We start from the raw sequence: 23,578 nt of genomic DNA, 5'->3' as shown, positions 1-23,578 counted from the left end.
GCCTTGCGATAAGAGTTTAATTCAATCAGTGACCACTCCCATACCTCCAAACACTTATCACCAACTATCTCTCTTTATGCATTGAAATGCCATTAATTGGTTTCCAAAAACAAAAACATTGAAAATTGTTGTAATAGATTTTTGTTAAGATGGCACAGTGGTCGACTGGTTAGCACGTCCGCCTCACGGTTCAGAGGTTGTGGGTTCGATCCCGGCTCTGGCCTCCCTGTGTGGAGTTTGCGTGTTCTCCTGCCTGCGTGTGTTTTCTCCGGGTACTCCGGTTTCCTCCCACATTCCAAAAACATGCAGGGTAAGTTGATTGGACACTCTAAATTGCCCCTAGGTGTGATTGTGAGTGCGGATGTTTGTTTGTCTCTGTGTGCCCTGCGATTGGCTGGCAACCGATTCAGGGTGTCCCCCGCCTACTGCCCGAAGAGAGCTGGGATAGGCTCTAGCATGCCCGCGACCCTTGTGAGGATAAGCGGTATGGATAATGGATGGATATTTTTGTTGATAGAATGTAAAGAATGAAACAGTTTGTGCATCATAATGAATTCAGTGCGGCGTCCTCTGGTGTGTGTGACTTGGAAACAGGGGGGGTATATAATGAAGTCATGCAGTCTCAAATTAAGACGTTCCATAACCACTATAAGAGATGTAGTTTTTCACAGAGGATAGAGAATATATGCCTTTGAATATTGTTTGATTGTTTGTCTACATGTGTTGCTGCATTGTTTGTGTTCAAATATCCATTGCTTAAAGTGTGATAAATAAACACCACCGTATAGATGTTATACGTTAGTCCGTTTATGGTGTTTCCTATTAAGGCTTAGTATTAAGCTAGCCGACTAAGTCAGCTATGTGGTTGTTTTAAACACACATGCTGTTATTTGTTTTATGTTTAGTTTGACAGTAAACATCAACTGGGAGTGGCGATGAACAGGTTGAAAGTTGAAGCCTCTTTTTGACGAATTGTTCACTATCGACCAAACATCGACTTGTTGTGAAGGGAGTGGAGTTGTCTGCCAACGTACAGCGCTTGCATGTCCAATTTCTGCATGCAAGCCAAAGCAAAGAATCGTCCGAATGACGGCTCGTACCTCGTATCTTGGGTGGGGTTAATACTAGACAAAACTATCTATTATGAATTGTGGTTTTATTATTGGGGTGCAAATCTTGCATAAGAGTTAAGTGTTTGGAACTGTACCATAAGGATTTAAATGTGACCACTAGAAGCATTAGTGTAGCCATGTTGCAAGGTGTAAATGAGGGTGGAAACACGACCCCTGCTAACATTTGAATGTTAAGAGTCAGCAGGAGAGAGACAAAAGTGCAGGAATGTGCTGCTTTAATCAATCCTGTATCTCTTTCTCTGTGTTTTGTGTTTCTACTATAGATACTATACGTATCTTGGTGTGCTGGTATGCTGTATTTGAAAGTAGCGGTCTTGTTAAAAAACATTGCAAGAAATGTTTTAATCAAGCTACATTGCTTTCCATTTTGTCTGACAACTCCAATGTTGGCCGACGTGTAAGCAACAGCCAATAAAGGGTATACATACAGTATATCAGAGCAAACATAGCAACGACATTTGCGGTATCTAGGGGCAACTTTACAAATGGCAAAAGTCCGACCCATGTAATATTAGCATTCCTGTAAATGTAGGAGTAAGCTTGGTGAAAGCTATAGCAACAGACGTGTGCTCTAATCAATGAATCCAGGTAGGCTGACGCATACTTTTCATTCATGCAGGGACATTCCATATGGGTGCTAGCCTGATGTTTGTGTAGCTGCGTAATGCATTTGAAACACAAAGTGGAAGCCCTAACATGACTTGTCTGCCTGCTGCCTGGCTTATCTTCTTTTCAACTTATGCCCCCATGGCCAAATGTGATCTTGTACACAACTATTTTAAGAGGGGTACACACGCACACAAAGATTTTTAAGACCTTAACCAAAGGAGCTCGGCGAGCTGTTAGATTATCCAGTAACTGCATTGCAGTGGCAGCTTTGTTGCCTTAAGAAAAGCACTTGCAGTATAAAAACAAGAAAAAAATGGCTACGGAGAACCAAGATTGGATTCACTCAATCACACAATTATCATTTTAATGTTCATAAAACTAAATATTGTCCTCAAGGGTGAAACTATCCATCACATGATGATTGTGTGAACACCACCATGGTTCATTTCTTGCATCTATATTCAGTGGTTTTAATTTTGACAGTAAACATACTGTTGTAAAACAGCACCTTTTGATGAACTGTGAAGCGCCTAATACAACTGAGTGATCTCATGTGGTTTTGCGATGTTTTGGTGCACTGAAGGCAGACCCTACGCAGGTACGTACCGTAGGCCTCAGTACTCCAAGCTATACTGGACTCCACCTCAACCTTAAGAGAGTTTGACGTCCAGCTCCCGTGATTTGTGTGATCCATTTTTTTTCAAAGCTCTGTCACCTAGTTCAGTGCACAATGAAAATCTGCTTCCGCTTCCTGAGGAAATTATAAAAAGTATTATAGTTGGCTTCTGAGGTCCTCAGAGGAGTTATAGTCTTCCCACTAAACCTTCTAAGTTTGACTGATTGGCAGTTTCTTTCTGTGTGCGTGCCGGCGGCTTGTGTCATTGTCTATGTGGAAGTTTACAAGTTAAATGTGACTTTCTGGCGGATACAGACAAACCCACAATGCTGTGCCCAGACTGGCTGGAAAATCCAAAGAAGGAATTTTTCAGTCCCTTTCGGTGACCCCGTTGGAGTTGTTTTACTTGGATATATTGTTGAACTCATTCACTGCCAGACATTTTCAGACCCTCTTTTACCCTAACGGTAGAAAAAAAAATTATTCATATAAATAAGATCCTGGGATTGAATGGCTGGACTGAAAAGACAAGTACATTTGTCAATGGCAGTGAATGAGTTAAAGAACTTAATTGGACATTTTTTTCATTTATTTCCTTAATAACGACAAAAAACTCACCGTCATGTAAGGTCGCACACAAGTCCATGTGCAATTAACCACCTGTTTGTCTTTGGCCTAGTTTCATTTCAATTGTTCGGAAAACAATAAAATTCATAGCTCATCTCTTCAATAAATTAGGATATTAAAAAACGTAAAGGACAAGTAAAGTTCAGCAACTGAAGGGACGGTGCCTTTTTTGATGTGTAACTTCTTTTGAAGACTGATTCTTTAGCAACTGGGGAGAATAGTTTGCTGCGTGACACACTTTTGCAATTCTTAGGTATTTCACAGTGCTTTTGAGCTTGAACTGTTGGGATTGGGCCATGGTTGGCGTTAGTGTGCATGGTGATGTGTGACAGTATGGGTGTTTTATGCATGTATTTATATGAGCGTGTTCCCGCAGACAGGAAAGGTTGCAGGACTTGTCTGTGTTTACGATAAGCTGAGAGAGCGCTGGAGGAACCCAGCAGAGAACAAGACTGTTGAGTCTTGGGACACGCACACGCATTGGCGCACACACACACAGTTTGTAAGCACTGCTGCCTGCAGGAAGCAATAATGTTAGCATGCTTCCGGAACACCAGATCCTTCTCTCGGGGGAGTGTGGCTGTCCTGTCCAGATCAGCAGGCCAAAGAGAAGACTACAGTACAGTACAAAGTTATGAAATGCTTGGAAACAACATTTGTGAATTAGTTAATTACGACAGAATAAATAGATTGATGGAATAGGACATTGGGAGCATCTAAACCTGAGAGCAGAGCAGAACTGAGCGAAGAATAAAGCTGTAAAACCGTAAATGTCTTGCCGTCCGACAGTGATTAAAAAAGATCTTTAAAAAATATATATTTAGTTGGGATTGTATCTGTACGATAAATCATTGATATTGAGAGGAATTAAAGATGAAAGTAGCGTTGAATGGGTCTTTTGCATTAGGGCAAATATTCTAAATGATTAACACATTTCAAGGCGTGGTCCAATTCTTCGGTCTGTGTAAGGATATCTGCTTCTGATTGGGGCTCATTTTTTGGGTAAATTCATTCATGAGCGTTCTCCAAAGTTTGAGCCCTTGAATTCACAGAAATAGGCGACTGATCCAAAAAGTAGGACTTCGTTTTAATTTTGGGCATGGGTCCTTTAGACTTATTCAAGCATCCTGTTATTGTAGACATGTCCACCTAATTTCATGTCGGTCCTTAGAACAGGAGTCGGGGTCTATTTTTTTCTCATTTTTTGAGGGAGATGTTGGAGACCCATAAAATACGTTTTCATCAGACTGAGTGAAACCAACATTACCGATTAATCGTAGATCCTTTATTACATGTACATGGCCGGTTTAACTTCAAAGCTTGGAGTGATTTAAGAGACACGTTTTTTTTTCTAGAAAATGTTAAAATTCCCAATTGTGTGATGCTGAGGGGCATTTAAATGCAGCCACTGTATTGAGTTAGTTCGTTTTATACAGCATACAGATTTGTCATTGGAAAAGCAGTGTAATTAAGTCCACACACACTTCAGTGAATATATCCTTCTCCAATGTGTGTATGTGATGCATTTGTCTTAAGCTGGATGGCACAAAACTGTTCGGACAGGAAGAGAGCAGTGGAAGGCGAGCCAGCCCGTGGGGATAGTCTGTTTGTCAGGCCTCATCATTTATGTATCCCACTGTGAGCCAGTGATAGTAGAGTGTCCGCTCGTCCCTTCCTTCAGCATTCAGCAGTGCTTCAGTCTCTGCCTTCCCTTTGTCTCGCTGTTTGGTGCTCTTGCAAGCTGACAGGCAAAGCTGTCTCTTTGTCTACATGGATAATTGTGTGCGTGTGGACACCTGAAAATATCGAACACTCAAAAAAGAATGGTGTTCCATATAATTCCTGGCACATTGGTGCAGTATCTTAAATTTTGGTGCTGTTGATTGTGGAATTTTATTTTCCATCCATCTGACCATCCAGTTTACGTAGTGTGTGTCCTCATAAGGTTTATGGATGAATTGGAGCCTAGACTAGTCACCAGTCAAATGCAAGGCTGGAAGCACATTTTGCACTGTTGTCATTGAAACTTAACTGTTCATAAAATAAAAAGCTATTTAAATCATTTAAAATGAACACATAAGCGGATTGGATAATGGATGGATGGATGGACATCTGCCGACACATTTTTTGGGATTCACACACTTAATATCATTTCAATAATCATTATAAGTACACCTAACTATGATACTTGCTGATTTGTGTAACAATATGTAAAAAAACCCCAAAAAACCTCACCGACAACCTCATCTTTCTATCATCATCATCTTCAGTCAAAATGTCATCATGTCTATTTCAACAATAGTCAGCCAAATGGGCTTGTTGATTCATAAAATGAGTTCTTGGCTTACAATGGTCCTGACGTGCACACTTTGGGATAACGAACAGGGTGCAATGAACGAAAGCAGTTAGCACAAAGGCATAAGAAATTCAGATTATTTGGCTGTCACGGGAACGAAACTCAACAATTAACATTTACGTTTTCACCAGAGTCAACTGAAGAGATTTGTGAGCCATCCTTAATTGCAGTCATGCAGTTTACTTATCTCATCTGTTCAAAGGAGAAGTGAACCCATCCATCCATCTATTATCTATACCGCTTATCCTCACAAGGGTCACGGGGAGTGCTGAGCCTATCCCAGCAGTCTTCCGAACACGGCATTCTGATTAATATTGCTTTTTTGGAATATGAGAAATCCACACCATTTTAGCTAGCTCAGGTCTTCACCTGAAGACGACATCGAAGTTGCTCAGGGCTCAGCTTCAGAAAACAGGTGAGCCGTGATTGGTCGTTATCCAAGCCCCAGGCAACTCCGATGTCATCTTCAGTCGACAGAAGTGACAAAATGGCGAAAAGTGGGTGCATTTTTCTGCTTAACTTATATTACACAAACCCAATGTTAATCAGAATTCCGTATTTCAACTAGTGGGCCTGCAGTGAACGTATATAAAAAAAAATGTTTGGGTTGACTTCCACTTTAAAAATGTTAAAACAAACAAATAAATAAATAAATAAATCTGGAAATTATTTGCATACAAGTGGTATGCGATGCTAGTACCTTCAAATTTGTTGATGGCTTCTCTGTGAGGAAGTATGTTGAGCGCAAAAGGAATGGGTCCTACGATTCACCCCTGAAGAACACAGCAGGAAAGGGGGGCAAACTCTGACTTGTGGCGGCCAAAATATCAAGTTGACAATAGTGTATGAACCGGTTAAAGGTATTCCGTGAGATGCCCACCCAATTCTTCAGCCTTTCTATGACGATGTGATGATCATTGGTTTTGAAAGCCACATTGAGACCAAGCAGAATATACTGTACATTTACTGCACAGGCATCAGAGGCCGTCAGAATGTCGCTCAAGATCCTGAAAAGAGTGTATTCTGCAGAATGTAGTTAAATGTATAAAAAAAATATTGCATCCGTTCAACATGATGACTAACTGGTTTGTGACATTTTTTCCAATAATTCTTGACGCAAAGGGAAACTTAGAAATGGGCCAATAGTTGCTAAGAATAGAGCAGCCATCGCAAGCTTTTTTAGAGAAGTTGTTGAACATCCGCTTGCTTGAAAGCAAATGTGATGCAACTCTGCTACTCTGTAAGAAGACTAGTCACGCTTGCTTACTTAATGTGTTGCTGTAATTTCTTGTACATGGTGCTCCTCACTTGCCTGAGATGAAGAAATGAATAAAAACATTTCAAATCTTTGGTATTTAACTTTTTTTTTTTTTTGCATTCTATTACAAAGTAGCCCTTAGCAAAGCGGTGTTGTACTTGGTCGCAGTGTATTTTCCACGTTCCCTGAGAGGGAATCTGCTGCTTCTTTGGTACTCGTTGACATTCTTTAGACATGAAGCACTCCTCGTCTCCGCTGCAAGTCTTTGCTTGTACAATCTTTCTTGCTATGTTGCAGTGATGGGGGATGGAAGGCACATCATCATCATCATCATCATCCTTTGCTTTATCGGAATGGCATTGTGCTATAATCTACAATCGTGTTTGTTCACAGCAGAGATTGCCGGCGTGACACTCCGATTTGTAGTTGTACTTATTTTGCTGTTTGTTTCATTACTGACTTCTCCTTCCGGCTCTGTTTTTTTAACTTCACAGAGCCTGGTAGGAGCGTGATGAGCGCACGCTTCCGCTTGCCTGCTGGCAGATCCTACAATGTCCGGGCGACGGAGCTGGAGCGAGACAGGCACCACACACAGGTTGTGTGCAACGTACTGCTGCTGGACAACACCGTCCAAGCTTTTAAAGTCAGCGTAAGTACTTTAGCGGAGTTTTACCTTCAGCTTGAGGATGCTACTAAATCCTCCTTCCAAACAATTCTACTTGAATTTGCGAACTTAAAGTCCCCTTATGGAGAATAGCCGAACCATGGCATGACGATTCTTGGAGCAGACACCAAATGACCATTGCTCGTGCGCACAGGCTCTGGGCAATTACAGCTAAAAGATAGCAACAGCAGTGTTTGTTCGGCATAGGCAGTGAAATAATACTCAGAGTTCTGCTCATTCCACAAATACATGGTCCTTTCAAAAGCAAGGAAGAAAGAAAGAAATACTGGTTTTGATTGAAAAGATGCAAGTGTATCGAATTGAACCAAAGTGAATGGTTCCGCTTTAAAATGGATCGAGATAAGTATCGAATCGTCTTTTATTGGAGAGATATAACTTTGAAACAAATGTCACATTTACAGTCCTGACAAGTTCATTCTTATGTATGTAAAATGACACCAAGAAACTCACTGCATCAAAACAGAATCTAATCGTTCCACTTTAAAATTGAACCGTCCTTGTATCACGCCCCCAAGTGTCAAGATAGGTATTGAATCGCCCTTTAACTCATTCACTGCCAGACATTTTCAGACCCTTTTTTTTTTACCCTAACCTTTGAAAAAAATAGAAGAAAAAAAGAAAACGAAAGTTCCTGGGATTGAATGGCTGGACTGTGAAAAGACAAATTCGTCAATGGCAGCGAATGAGTTAATGGTGAGATGCAAGCCCCTAATAATTGTTTATATAAAAGGACAATATTTTGATTGTTCTTTTATATTATCGATATACCGTATTTTCTGGACTATAAACCGCGACTTTTTTCCTAGGTTCTGAACCATGCGTCTTATATAAAGTTGCGCTATTCTGTGGAATTCTATTCCACTGCTAGGGGCGGTTTAACCAAAATTACACTACAATACAATACAATTGCCATCAACAGGATGTGACTGCAGGTGGAGGAGTTCAACAGGCGAGGGCGCTATGCACTAAGTTAAGCATTGTGCATTGCATTGGGTGGTATGCGGAAGTAGAGCAATAAAGGAATGTTAACTGACAAACTGGAGTGGCAGCGAGCAGTGAAATGAAGATAAGTACTTTATTTTTATATTGGTTCTGTTCCGTTTTAATCAGCAAAGTTGCTGCCGTGTTAAAAGGCACTGTTAGGAAAGAATCTGTTCAGGTACATACATGTACATTTACAGTACAAAATCATTCTATAAATGCAGTAAAAATCAAATTTTTCAACATAGTGCGGCTTATATAAAGGTGCGGCTTATATATGTTTTTTTTTTTCATGGAGTGGGTGCGGCTTATATACAGGTGTAGCTTATAGTCCGGAAAATACGGTAAATGAGTGATACTGAAACAAAACAAAATTTTCCACGATATCACACTTTAATAAAATGCATCTGTTTGTATCTTTGCTAAATTATGACTACAATATGTCGGTGGCATTTTTCCTTGTGTGATATATTTTCAAAAAGAATCCTTCATTGCATGATAAACATGTTCACTCTGTGCTAACCTACACATCTATAACCGCTTCAGTCGAGTGAGTCGTCCAGACCTGTCGTCTATTTTGACTTTGGAGATTTGCTGTGTATTACTTTGTATGACAGGTATGCTGGTTACCCTAGTACATGCATCAAATCGCTGATTTCTGTGGTTGATTAAGAACGGTGATAGAAGAGAATGACAATACTGGGTTTAAAACTGTCTGCATGTCTGTTTGTGTTTTTCACATTTACAGCCAGTGGAGCCTTACATAAAATGAGGTGTCAAGTTTGGTCCTCACTAATATTCCAGCAGTCTATCACCAGATGTGATAACACATTTAATTCCCCCTTTGTGGCTGTAATATGCCTGTCGAGAACGACTATCTCATAAGGAAATTCCCTGTTGTGACTCACAAAACATGCACAATTCTTGTAACGACATTACTCATCACTTCCTGTTGTAGAAATGGCCCTGTGTGTATCTGAGTGCAGAACCCACATCTGCATGCTCTTTGTAAAGCAAATATGTCCCGTTGAAGGGTGTAACTTTGAATTTGACAGTATAGAAGGATGGCCTCGCACAAGTTGTTGATGCAGGTGGTGCCGGGGTGTGTTGCTGAGACCAATCCTACGCCTTTGGCTATTGAGCACCTTCCAGTGTCTTCAAAGAGGAATAGCTTTAGGAAGGCAATTTCAATCCCCCCACAAAAAGTTGTCAAATGTCAAGCACAATCTACATGCCATTTGTTTTTTTTGTTTTTTTTATTAAAGAAATGTATCTACTTCATCCCACAATCAGAGTTAGCTAAATGATAATATCTTAGTTCGTCCACTCAACCTCTCTGCTTCCTGCTCACGATTCCCAACAATCCCCCTTTCCTGCATGGCGCTGAATGAATGACTCGGTCTCTGTCAGTGTCATTGATCAGACCCCTGCAGCCGCAGTAACTTCCTGGAAAGACCAGCCATCCTGAGAGCCACAATACTTCTATTGATCCGAGCCTTGACCGGCCTTCATTCTAATGGCGAGTGAAAATCCAGAGGCACTTGCTTATTGTCATGGAAACACAAGCGTCAGTGGTGAAAGTGGGGGTCGGAGCGCGCACACGCAGACACACACCCATGTGCGCAAAAACATACACACGTTGTATAGATGGAGTGATCTGTTGGACCTTGCGTTAAGAATTAAAAGGTTCTTTCCACAATGGAGCCTCTATTGTGCCAGTTTGGAAGCAGTCAGAATCAAAACCAGACCAATCAAAATGCCATGAATCACATTATCTTTTACAAGAAAAAAAAATTGTTTCTGGGTGTCAAAGATGAGATCTACTTCTTGGCAGCTAATTAGTGCATTTGAACCCCGAAGTGTCAGAACTACTGTATGAGGCGCGTGTGCTCACCACTCGTTCACCTTTCCACTAAATTACAACATTGCAAACAGTATTTTCAGTAAATCACTTCTAAAACTGAAATAGTTTGACCTCTGATAAGTTCAATTTCCCAACAGGAACAAGGGAAATTTTCAAATCTGACCCGTGATAGAATGCATTGTGTTTGTTGGATCTTAGTGATTCTGCTGTGCAGGACTGAATAAGTACCTATCTTAAATGCGATTATAATGGAGGCATGCAGAGATTAATATTGCATATTCAAAAGTTAAATGAGGTCTTTCTCAATGAATGAGTTGGTCACTCGTTCTTTAAAACCGTAAAATTACAGTTCGTGAACTTTTACACACTTTTTTGTTGCGCTTGATCCATCCATTCGTTTTCTACACCACCTTTCCTGACAAGGGTCCCTGGTGAGCTGGAGCCCATCCCAGCTGACCTTCGGGTGAAAGGTGGGGTACACCCTGAACCATTTACGCACATTCAAACCTACAGAAGGACAATTTGTCGCCTGACGTGCATGTTAGATATGCACAAGATATTCTAACCATTATTCCACCGTTTGTTGAGATTATTTCATTTAAATTATCTAAAAATTGTTTTTTTTTATGGTGAAGCAATATAATTATTTTATGTGGAATCATGATAGTGTTGAAATTATAGCCTGAGCAAGCAATTTGGATCGAATAAGTGTCTCACAGTAATTGTCACCAATTATCTTCATCAGACAATTGTCGTAATCACCTCATCATGTGATGTCAATGGAAATTTCGTAACGCTTAATAAATAGATTTGGTGATTAGAGCATTTGCCCGGCTCTTGTTGCCAAGAACTGTGTGCGCATGTGCGTGCATGTGTGTTTTTGTGTTCTGCACAAAGTGAAAACAAGCACTAGCAACATTTGTTTGTGAAGCACTTGTCAGTTAATTTTCCCGCAAGTTATACTTTGGCTTGGTTCAATGAAGACGAGCCCTTTTTGTTTCACAATCTTTTATTTCCCCTTGCAGCCCGGATGCCCTCTGTCACCGCGTACGTTGTCTGCGTCTCGTCTCCTCGCTTTCACGCACGGAGACACAGTTTGTGTCAGTGATCGTGGACGTGGTGGACTGTTGAAGAGAACCACAAAGAGCGTTTGTCTCATTCACTAGTGTCGTCAATCATTCCTTTTCTCTTGGCTTCTCACTTTTGTCTTTTTTTTTTCCCCACTGTGACTCTCTGTCTTCATACTTTGTCTGAGTGTGCTACACGCAGACTATCTTGCTTGCCCTTGTTGTTTGTCTTGTGTTACTCTCGACGAAGTTTCCGTTTGATGCCATGCTTAGTTCCAGCCCGTCGTCCCTCCAGAACATGGAGTTTGCGCTCAAAGTTTGTTGTGAAAAAGAGCAGAAAGAATGCGCGGACATGCTCTCCCTTGTTCTCGCCTCGGTTTTAACAATGCACGACTGTTCGCTCCCTTTGCACATTTTCCTCTCATGCTTTTAGAACCGGCACACTTGTTCCAGCACATATACGCGGAGTGTCGGAGGCTTCCCTGTGAACAAGAAATAAAAAGGAGCTCTGAGTGTTTGCACATCTGACTTGGGAAACTGCTTCAGACAATGTGGAAGCAGTAAGCGTGCCTATGAATAGCCTTGAAAAGGGAAGGAAGCCTTTGTGGAAATATTTTTGATGCAAATAGTGTGCCGTCTTGTATCAATATCTTTCAAACTGAAAAAGATTAGATAAGTTGTATTAAAAAAAAAAAAAAACATTGAAAGAAAACTGTGTCATTCATGGCAAAAGGCAGTATGTTGAATGGTGTCTGTGTTGAAGTCTCTCTCCGGCGAATCGAAATCAGAATAATATAAAAAGTTAACAACCCCTATTTTAAGAATATACGATGAACCCCGAATTTTGCATTGCTTTTTTCAATGTAATCGGCGCCACACCTAAAAATATTTTCTGTAGTTTAAGTCCATAATCATGTGCTATAAACACACTCTGGACACAAAGACATATAAATATACTGTACGTACTCTAACCCATTTCAAAGTCTGTTTACTTGCTAGTAACGACACGAGAATGAAACTGTGCAGTACGCCAAAGATGCAGATGCTGCCGATGATTTGCAATTTACTGCATAGATAAGCTTATTTAAATAAAATATAAATGAAAATAATGCGCTAGGTTTCGTGGATGCCGTGACGTGGGGGATCCTCAGGGGAAAAAAAAAAATTCACATTTTAAATCCACAAACAGCCGAAGCCATGACTTTGGAACCGCAATATAGCAGGGGACTGTAACATACGCTATATTGCCAAAAGTATTCCCTCAGTTGCCTGGTATAGTTTGATATAATAAAGTTGAGTTTAGTTTCTATGTATTGTTAAAATGTAATGTTCATATGCAAATCAAGGCAGGTGAGGTTGTTTTTGGCAAGACAGTGTATGTCGTGAGAAGGAAAAAATCACATATATTACATTATTTGCATTCTGCCCCTTTTCAATTGCATTCCTAATGAATTGATGCGACCTCTTTCCAAAATGATTCTTGTCAGATCCTACCCGTCACAATTCTCAATTGACCTGCAGCTGACTGCGCTATAGCAAACCAACAACTTTATGCATTTTTAATGATATCCACTGTGATATGGCCGTGAATCACATCATTGCACATTTGTGGATTCCAGCTAACCATCAGTCTGCAGTTTTGTTTTGTTTTCCGGCAACCTTGAATTACATTAACTCCCAACACATAATGTCCTTTGTGCGTATCCACTTTTTGGTGTGTTGTAAATTGCGAAGTGAAGTGAGCAGTAAGGAAAATATGAGCAAAGCACCGACTGTTCTGTTAGTCAGTGTCAGTTGACACAGACACACACACACGGGACAAATATATGGCCGGGGATTCTTGATGCCCGCCATATCAACCAGCCAACTGTCAACTATCCGTCCGCATGTGTCTTGCGCGCACGTTGACAAACTCACGCATGTTCACGGTCACACACTGGGGTGTAAAAGTGTGTCACCAGGGAACAGAGAGAGAGGTGGATGAGAGAAGTAGGTTAGTGAATGTGTGCGTGTGCGCATTCTCCTGCGGGAGCGCTGATGGTGTGGTTACACACTCACACTTGATTTTCGCAGGATCAGATGTGAATTTTTGTTTCACACGTGGTTCCACAGTTTATCTTCTCACTCTTACTACTCCTACTTGGACTTATGGTTATGCTAAAGACATTATCAGTCAGTGAATACTGACAACTACATAGTGCCATAGTGACTATGGGGTTGCATCTTCTACTTTTCTCCAATTTAATGCCTCATTCCCCTCGAGGAAAAAAAAACCAGTTAGCTTTCCTATAGCTGTGTACCTGTAGATCCACATCCTGATTTGGTTCTGCCACGGATGTTTTGGCGATCACAATAGAAGATGGGACAGTTTGTAACTGGACGGTGATGTCCATTAATCTAAATAAACTGACAAAATGGGTTTTTAAATGTGTTATCCAAATAAATCATGTTTTACTTTTAGCAATGATGATATAAAATATTGAATGTTTCGTACCTATCATTCATTTTTTATGAAAAACTCTCATATGATTCATTACGATCTGTCTCAAATTCTTGTCCAAAGTCTCAATAGAAGTGTTCAGAAAGCAGATTTCAAAGCACATTGCAATTAACTGCAATTTTTACTGTACGCATCAGTCAACCATTACCAGAGCTACGCTTAATATACTACAGTATCCCTCAGGCCGAGCTTCCTTCTTTGTACATTTTCTCTTGCTAATTGTTGATGAATGAGTTTATCTCTGTGAACTTAAATATCCCAGACAAGTATGGAGGGAAAACGCTCTTTCCAGCTCCATCGTCTGATACAACATGGCACGTGCAGTGAAGTTCCACTGACTTAGATATGATTTAATTAGTTCTTCCCTCGTCTTCGTAGCCTCCCCGACTCTCTTGTGATGTTTTACTTGAGGAGTTCGGTAACAGCAACAGACAAGGGCGTACCTCCGAGATCTGCAAAGGAATGCGTGCCTTTTTAAGAGCCGATATTGTGTCCCAATTCTACAAACAACTTTTTGGATTTTAATGTATTTTCTGCATTGTGTCCCTATGTGCAGAAGTCTGATCATGGGCAGGTCTTGCAGGACGTTGTCTTCAAGCACTTGGAGCTGACTGAAAGAGACTACTTTGGCCTGCACTTGGCAGATGACTCTTCGGATGTTCCGGTCAGTATAACGTTTGAATAAGTCAGGAGTGTGCGTGTATATAAACATGCGTGTGGTTTAGTTGGCTTGCTGGCCAGTATTTTACCTGAAATCCAGGTAGTAGTAAACTGAAAGGTCTTTTGTTTAATTGCATAATGCTTTCCAAATAATACGTCAAACTTCTTACACTACTTTGTGTTCACATTATTCATATTAGGGCAAGAATGATAATTGCACTCGAATAACATACCAAAAACCATACATAAATAATTGCTGTTTTCTACTTCTGCACTGCAAATAATAAATAATGAGTGAGCTCGAATGCGGGCCCCTTAAAGCGGACGTCAACCCCCCAAATTTTCTTTGCAATAATGTGGTCTTTGCAGCCCCACTAGTCTAAAAACACAGTATTCTGATTGATATTGTGTAATGTTTGTGGAATATGAGTTAAGTAGTAAAATCCACCCATTTTTGTCCAACAATCATGGCTCATTGCATCAGACCAACATGTTCGCAGAAGTGAGGCTGCATCGCTTGGCCCTCTGCGTATTTTAGTTTAACACATTTTAAATCGTGTGCAACTGGTGTACATGTTCAAATTAAGTAAATCCAAAGCACTTTTTTCCAGTGTGCCTTTTCTGAATAAATGGTACTTGTTAGAGTAGTAAAAATGCAAACATACTTTTTACTTGCATATTTTTGCTATGAATAAATGCCACTTTTACTTTGTTACTTCTTGTTGTTGTTGTTCAATCTGTTTTGGTTCATCAAAGATACTTATCACATGGCTCTGTGTCATCACTCAGCAATAAATTAGTAAAGTTGTTGCCCTCCTTTCACATACCTGGCTTATATCCATCCAGACCATTGATGTCAAACATTTATGCCTATTATATTTATACAGTATGCAAGTTTGTTTCTATCGCCGCACACAGTGTTTGCAGATTTCTGATAGTTGTGTATGTGTAAATGTGTGCGTGTGTGTGGCCAGCGTTGAATAATTTATGTGATGTAGTCATGCTGTGGAAGCGTTATGGTGTCTCTAAGTGTCTCTCAATCAATATTTTACAGCGCTGGCTGGATCCCAACAAGCCCATCAGGAAGCAGTTAAAAAGTAGGTGAAATCCACAACATAGCACTTTAACCAAGCACCTCGGACAGATTTCCAGCAGTAACTCATACCGGGTTCTCCCAAATTGCCCCGAAATTCAGAAATCATCAGCTGGTCGAAGCCGTAATCTGTAGTCGGACTTTAGCGAGCGAAAGCTACAAATCTGCTTTCCACCCCCGGCAAAATTACCCAGTCCACATGATCTGTGTTTTCAAATGTTAAATCTGCCTTAAGCGATGATTAAACTCCATTTCAACTCCGCTCTTATATTTGCGAGTGAGTCATTTAGATTTTGTAACGTCAAGCTCTGAAACAATCAAGCACGATCGCTTTTGATTAAGTACTATTTGAAATCTGCAGTCCTGCAGCACTGCGTGAACTTTATTTCAACTGTGGGATTTTTATTGTCTCATCAAGGAGTGTTTTATTTGATACAGTACATTGTCTGTAAGCGTGCTTGTTTTATGCATCTACCGTGTTTGTCATCTTTTATCGTCGTTATTGGGAAGTAGCGGTGTGGAATGCACTGTACAAAATGTCACTGTTGCCCACCTAGTCAGGATAAAGGCACGTTTATCTTTTTTACATTTCCAATTGTAAAAGTAGGTACTACCATTTTTTTTTTTTTTTGCTAGCATGGCTCTTTCTGAATGCCGTTTTCAATATAGCAAGGTTTTGGCAGTTGTCCTATTTTGGAGTGAAGAAAAAAATTAGGTCAATAGCTGTAATAGTACTGTGCAGGGAAAAAACTGTTTATCATTGAGCCGAAACCGTATCCAAATTTATTCAGTTTTTAAATTTTTCACAAATTGTTAATTTTGGTAAATCCTCATGTGGGTACGGTATGTTATTTTACAAATTACTGAGTAATCTTTAAGCGTTGAAAATGGCCCAAGAAATTACACTTTTTTTTTGGGAGGTTTCCTGAAAAGTGATGGGATTGATGCGAAGATTCCGCTCAACACAAGCGATATTGGCTTTTACTTTTCATTGTCAGACTCAGAATGAAACCATGGATATCATCAAATTGTGATGTGGTAATTGGGCCCTGCTCTATCAATATTCTACCCAGTGTCTTGTATTTAGCTGTTAAGTTGAATCAGACAACTGCATTACACCATTTTAAGGATCTATTTTAGTGATTAAGCTCCGCTCTCTTCTGCAACCCTTTTTTCATGTTCCCCCCAGGAGGTTCCCCCCACAACTTGAGCTTCAGAGTCAAATTTTTTGTGACCGATCCCAGTAAACTTCAGGAGGAATACACACGGTAAGACCTTTTATTGTCCTGTTCAATTGTTACACAGACTAACAAAGGGGGTCCTTGGTTTAAGGCTCAGTTCAGTTCCTATGCCTCCGACATAACCTGGATTTGTAAGTACTGTAAATCTGAATGAGCCGTAACTTCTACTAACACGGTGGTAAAGTCATAACTAATCTATATTTGCATGAAAAGCACTTCTGGACTATAAAAGCTAAACAATCAAATGAAAAAAAAAACGTGCATAACCTAGCATGCCTTACTGTGCCGTGTGATATTGTCTTTTAACGCCGCTGTGCAAGCTAGTTCATTGTGTGCCATTCGTAGCCTCATCATTTGTAAAGAATCATGTAAACCGAGGAACCCCTGTATAATTAATCTCACCAATGGAATCAATATGTACATTTTTATCTTACATTGCTAATTGTTTTAAAGGCTTTTGGGCCCTTTAGGCCTTTGATTCATGCATTTATACCCAGAAATTTATATTATTCATTACAATTAAGCAATCACATGAGAGGGAGTGATGATGTATCATGCCTGTGAGGTGAGGTGAAGTAAAAAAGTCCCACTGCTGTTCTGTACTGTATACATAATCACTCATTGAACACTTCGTGTCCAATCAAATTTCTTTGTCAGAACAACGTATTGTATAAGGGTCATCATGGGTATGCTCGTGGTGATAATAATGTGATGAAACCCCCAAGTGTCCTTCCTGACGGAGCCATAATGCTGTTCAATCAGTCATCAAGTTGTCTTTTTCTCTTCAGGTACCAATATTTTCTTCAGATCAAGCAGGACATATTAACTGGAAGGTGAGTGATGGCTTTGTGTAGGCTGATTAGTATGCTTCTTGTTATAGTGCACATTGTGTGTGTTCGCATTTTCTGAAGCTAATTTTTGAACGCTGGTATCCCGAGCTCATCTGTGTTTTGCAACCATTTCTTTAAACGTTTACACCAGCAACAATTTTTCTCACATTTCAATATCACATAGAGAGGAATCTCCCATGTGTAAAAAGAACTCTGATCTTGTTTGTATGACTCCAAAAGCTACATTTTAGCTGTGTACAGTAAACGAACGAGTGAGTGTGTTTACGTGTACGCCTGTGTGTGTGTGTGTTCTCTTTCGGCCTCCAGATTGCCCTGTCCTCACAACACAGCTGCACTCTTGGCTTCCTATGCTGTTCAATGTAAGTAGTGCTCCCTCGATACACTCACTTTTCATTATGATTGAAATCCAATTCATTAAACCTCTCTTTATGTACACGCACTGTAAAAGGTAATGGCTGTGGTTGGTTCAGTGCCCTTATGGCTGCTGCTCACAAGCCATTACTATTCAATTAAGCTGCGGTCTGTTATTAATGGCACTGCACATGAATATGCAGCATGGTAGAGAGCACAGTTTTGAAATCCTCACTAATGCACATTTACCTCAGTGGCCATTCAAAATGAGAGGGAGGACTGATATTTAACTGCTTATTATGTAATGAAATGGTGCGTTTTTGAAATGTGACTCGCTTCAATTAAATTAGCCTTGTGTAACTATTGACATTTTTGGTGTTCAACTGAGTTGCATAGCTGTTCAACCCCAGTGTTCTGCATACTTCACAAAATGCAATAGTTCAAAGCATTGGGGGCCAGGGAGGGGGGTGTTGGCGGCGTGTGGGCAACTTACTTACCTTACTAGTGACTTTTCTTTTATTTTAATTTTACAATTAAGTACACCATTTTTTGCATGGCCATTACCAACAATTTTGCTCTTACATTAGAGTTGTAAGCTGCATTTTACTGTAGCGGTTTTATTGAGCGTCCAGGCAGAGACAAACAGGAGACACAATATAAAAAAACAACACACCAATATAAAGATAGTAAAGATACATCCATTTAAGACATATATTGGTCAAGCCTCCACACTTTTATTTTGAAATTATGAATTAACTGCAAACAGACAATTGACATGTTTACAGAAAAATATGAGCTTCCTGACAGTGTGGACAATGATAGTGTGGACATTTTAGGCTGATGTTAGAATGTTATGAGCACCTGGCGGGACTTCATTTCTCAACATGATTCTGTTACCAAGCTGACTATGTATTTTTTAGCAAAAATATTTTGAACTTCTTTCAATTAATGTTTCAATATGACAGGATGAACATAAATGTGGAGTCACACATTTGATGCAAAATGTGATCTTAAAAACAGAATCCATCATTGTAATGGTATGTGTGCAAAATGTTTGAATGTTTGACCATAATTACATTGCATTTTCATGATGACTGAGTGATTCTGATGAAGACACCAAAGGCTGTTGACAGTAAAATTTACCCATTCAAGATCATTTTTGCCCAAACGGCTGCTATACCAATTTATTGTAAATCTGGGAGTGGTGTGATATAGAATCTAGCTTTATGCTGGGAAAGTACATAAAGATTTCATTCTACAGGCAATAATCCGTCAGATAAATGTATAATTAGATTTCTTTGAAAAACCTATAAAGTGTTGACTCGTGCACTTTCAAACATTCACAGTCGACATCCAGGTCTATTGAGTAATAATCTCAGATAAACCTGTGCTACTTTGATTTTCTGTATGCTGGTACAGATCAACATCTGTACATGCATTAAACCGGATTCAAACAGGTATGCTTATACATTAGATGAATAATTAATGACACATTCATTTTGCTTGATCCACCATCATCCACAAATGAATAAAGATTGCTGCCTCTTTTTATTTGGTAAAATACTTTTTCAGGTATGAGTAAGATTTCACCCCCCGTTTATTGCGCAACACCTATCGCAGGGGGCCTTAATTGTACTTTATTGCAGGCTGTTTATCTGCCAGCTGTTTGTGTGATGCGCTGTAGCACAGGAAACTTTCAGTTGGTTTGTGCTCATCTGCTTGTGGTTCATAGCCCCCATCCCCCATCCCCACATGCTCTGATATTGCGGGCTTGCACACTATATGGGTCAGGAAGGAGATTTGGCCTACTGCGCCGACATCGTGACACTACCGCTTTTTACACGAAACAACCCAAACACACTCTGTGGCTCAATTCTCACTTCACTCTGTGCCAGCCAGATTATGCAGATAAATGTTTGCTTTGGGAAGAAAAGGGCTGGAAGCAGCTGCATATGCTGCTAATTCAGCACGCTCAGTCCATGTGCCAGTACTGATCAAACTAAATCCCGCATTGAAAGCCTCATTCTCAAACGCTTGTTTACAATTTACTAAACGGTATCGGAAATCCCCAGCATACCGTTAAAGCGGGGCACATTAGTTTTTCAAATTTGAAATGAGTAGTATTAGATTTGTAGCTTGTGTCTATAAAGTTGCACCATCAGACTCTAATAGAGTTGCTTTTTAGACGTTAATCCCCGATCCCACTGAGGGGCAAACATTTCCAACTGTTGGCGAAGTTGGAAAAATGCAAGTTCACTTCAGGTTTAGTTCAATGTTGGAAACAATTCGCCAAACAGTCGCCAGGCATTCTGCGGACGTTCGCCTGTACTTTTCTTGTTCAGAATTCCATAAAATTCACTAAAACTGTTGGCGAACGTTTTGCGAAATTGAACGAACTCTGACGTGAGCGCAAAATTCGCTAACTTCGAAAAAAATCGCAATTGTTTGCCACTCAGTGGGATAGGGGGCTTTAACAGTGGAAAATATTTGTAATATTTAGCTTTACGTTATTTAGATACACAAAGATCACAGTCTTACTACATTGTGTGCACCAAATGAAGCATCTGTGGTCTGATTTTTAACAATAGTGGGGGAGTCAACATATTGCCAGGATTTGTCTCAAAGGCGTTCAAAGGTGAAGCAGGCACTAAATTACCATCAGCACATATAAATCTATCGTCCGAAATGGAGAGCTTAACAGCTTGTTTGCGCTTTGCTGCTCATTATTGAAAGCCTGAGCTGATGTTGGCTGTACTGAACCGTGTTAAAGTAATAACTGCAACCAACACTGTTCCAAGACTTCAGCCATCGACTGTACTGTACATGGATTTCTCCCTGGAGTTATGTGCGCATCAATAAGCGAGTGGGCTGGAATGGATTTATTTGTCAATATGCTTAGGCTGCAGACGTGTAGGTTAGTCCAGGGACTACTTGAGTGAATTGATGCTTTTGAACTTCAAGTGTGAGCTATCGAGCTAATGGCTTTGGGAATTTGATCCGCGCCGGCTTCCTCCGATGTCTATGAAAGAGAGTGACTAGGGAACAATTTTCCCCATGACATTTCTCTTCCTGGAAAAATGAACACTTAGATTCTTTTTATATTCAGATTTTCATCTAAATGAAATAGTTAACTTTGCTTTGTTGTTGGATAATGTTAATTCGAAGACATTAATAACACCTAACAGAGTGTTAGAACCCGCAGCCTTGAACAGTCAATATTGTTGTATAGCTCTGTTAAAATTACACACGCAGGACCCCAAAAAATTGTTTTCTCTAAGTAAAATATTTTTGATCTCATGCCTGTATTTGATTTTTTGTTTGTTTGTTTTTTGGATGGGGGGGGTCTATTTGCATGTCAGTAATTGTCACTTGAACTATGCTAATACTTCCAGTTAAATACAATACATGACATAATAATTGTTGACCAAGGACAAAAACTTGGAGAGATCTTTTCAACGGATGATGACATTATACCATTCATAAAAATGTGTAAATTTCTGCTGATAAATTGACACCTGATCCATGTCGCCCTTTGTGTTGTAGCTGAATTGGGGGACTACAATGAGACTGAGCATCCTCTGGGCTATCTCTCCGAGTATTGCTTCATCCCCAACCCGCCTCAAGATTTCCATAAAGAGGTCGCCAAACATCACCAGCAGCACAGGTAAATGCAAAGGAGAGGAGTGGAAATTTGATTTGATTTCAGTCCTTGAAAATAAATGTTCATCTCAAGTGTCGTAATATGTTATTTTCTTCTCCTTTTCCATATTACAATGTTTTATTCAATCTATGAGACCATTTGTTACAGCGTATTCATTAATTCTGCCATCAGTTTGTGGTCTGCTCATGTGCACACACGTCATGTTCTACCATTTCTTTATGTGACATTCCGCAAGCCATTGCACTCCCCCAGTGGCTATTTTTTTGTTTTTCCTCTGGCTCTTCCTCTGTTTCACCATATGTCTTGTTCGTTAACACACACACGCGCACATTTATCCTTCCTACAATGTCACCGTGCCTCCCCCACTTGCTCCTCCATCGCTGATCCTTGCCTGTATTTTTACTCGACTCTTTGTCTCCCCCTTCTCTCTCCCAGTGGTCTATCTCCTGCCCAGTCGGAGTTTAATTATCTGAACACAGCACGCACGCTAGAGCTCTACGGGGTAGAGCTGCACTATGCAAGAGTAAGTAAAGTTTGATCTGCTAATGCCTGCGTGTGCGCTTGTTGTCCTGTTTATCTAGGTTCCCCCCCACCCAAACAAACGGCATATGGCCTATGAGACATTGTCATTGTACAGTGTATCTGCACCTCATGCTCCGTTCCTTCATAAAGATTAGAGCAAGATAACTTTGCCTTCATGCTGTTGTGATGAATTAGGTCACGGTCTTTTGGTTCTAGCGTCATTACTTATAACACACCACTTGTTGTATTAGCTGGGTAGTCAATCGTCTAAGCAAAAAAAAAAAAAAACTGAACAGGTTGGTGTTGCTTTGGGATAGTCACACAATGCAGAATGTATTAACTCATTCGCTGCCCTGGTTGTTTATATTCAAGAGTCAACTTGAATCTAACCGTTTACCGCTACCAACGTGTATATTTGTGATGTACATTTTTCAATGGGTAGACATGGAAAAACACCGTCTTCCATCCAGCTTTTGTGTGAAATTCTGATTTGTTAACCACCGTAATGACTCACAGATCCTTGTAGATGCCGACGTGCCTCACTTTAGATCTGAGCTCAACACAGCTTTTGAGTAGAAAATAAAGATTATAAAGAGAATAAATCTCAACTTGTCACGTCAATTATGAGGGAGAGAAATGCCAACACGGAAGTCAGACAATTTTATCCGTCTATTATTTTAACCGCGCTTCCGGTATATTGTTTCCGTCTGTTATCTATCTCTTACCTCTTGAATGCAGGCAGTGGCCAGTAAGGGATCGGGATTGTCATCTGTAAGACCATGGCTCCCAACAAAATGTTTACTACATGTGACGGTGAAAGGCTTCACCTTGCTGGCATTAAACTGGTCTTTTGGACTTTTGCACAAGTTGACCCATGTTTCACATTTATCCCTTTTTTGGCTTTGGGAAACAAATAAAGAATACATTATTCATATATGGACGGTCATAGTGTCCGGAGTCGTTTCTGAAAGTTCCATTGCAGCAGTGTTTTACTGTGCATGTTTTTTTTCTGAGATAAACGGACAGAAAACAAGCAGTACTAAGAGGAGTCGTCTGCTTTTTCATCTGCTCTATCATAAATTGATGAGCCCCAGTTTGTGCCTTGTGCTGGGCTGGCAACCAGTCCAGCGTGTTACTTGCCTCTTTTCCAGAGTCAGCTGGGGTAGGCTTATGCTCAACTGCAATCTTAATGATGACTAGCACTGTAGAGAGAGAGAGAGAGATAAATGGTTGGATTCTCACTTACACAAGTAATACTGCTCTATTTTTGAATAAAATGTAGCCTTAGCAACACATTACACACCTTTATAGTGGTTGACTCCAACCAAGGATAAAATACTCTGTATCAAATGGACCATCATGACACATCCTTCAAGTTGTGGATAAGTTGTGCAGTCGTAAGATAAAAAAAGCCTCCATTTATTTGTCAAAGAAGAGGTGTACTTGTTGGAATAGCTCTCAGGGTTACAAAACCTGAACCCATGCCAAGTTGGTGTCCGACTG

The 23,578-nt window shown here is 40.2% G+C and overlaps 1 protein-coding gene across 1 annotated transcript in view; it reads left to right on the top strand.

Moving 5' to 3' along the window:
* Positions 1–23,578, top strand: part of ptpn4a (protein tyrosine phosphatase non-receptor type 4a) — a 59,914-nt gene that overhangs the window by 15,085 nt on the left and 21,251 nt on the right. Inside the window, exons 2-9 of the mRNA XM_086052000.1 lie at positions 7,094–7,248; positions 14,253–14,360; positions 15,411–15,453; positions 16,639–16,717; positions 17,479–17,523; positions 17,848–17,900; positions 21,436–21,556; positions 21,989–22,076. Coding sequence (XP_085908126.1) covers positions 7,111–7,248; positions 14,253–14,360; positions 15,411–15,453; positions 16,639–16,717; positions 17,479–17,523; positions 17,848–17,900; positions 21,436–21,556; positions 21,989–22,076 — 675 coding nt within the window. The 5' untranslated portion in view covers positions 7,094–7,110. The remainder of the gene's footprint in view (positions 1–7,093; positions 7,249–14,252; positions 14,361–15,410; positions 15,454–16,638; positions 16,718–17,478; positions 17,524–17,847; positions 17,901–21,435; positions 21,557–21,988; positions 22,077–23,578) is intronic.

This window comes from Filicampus tigris, chromosome 14, assembly GCF_054856515.1.
Source record: "Filicampus tigris isolate MCC_2025a chromosome 14, RoL_Ftig_1.0, whole genome shotgun sequence".
NCBI classification, from domain to species: domain Eukaryota; kingdom Metazoa; phylum Chordata; class Actinopteri; order Syngnathiformes; family Syngnathidae; genus Filicampus; species Filicampus tigris.
The sequence above is the reverse complement of the archived record's forward strand: the minus strand, read 5'-3'. Positions and strand labels throughout refer to the sequence as shown.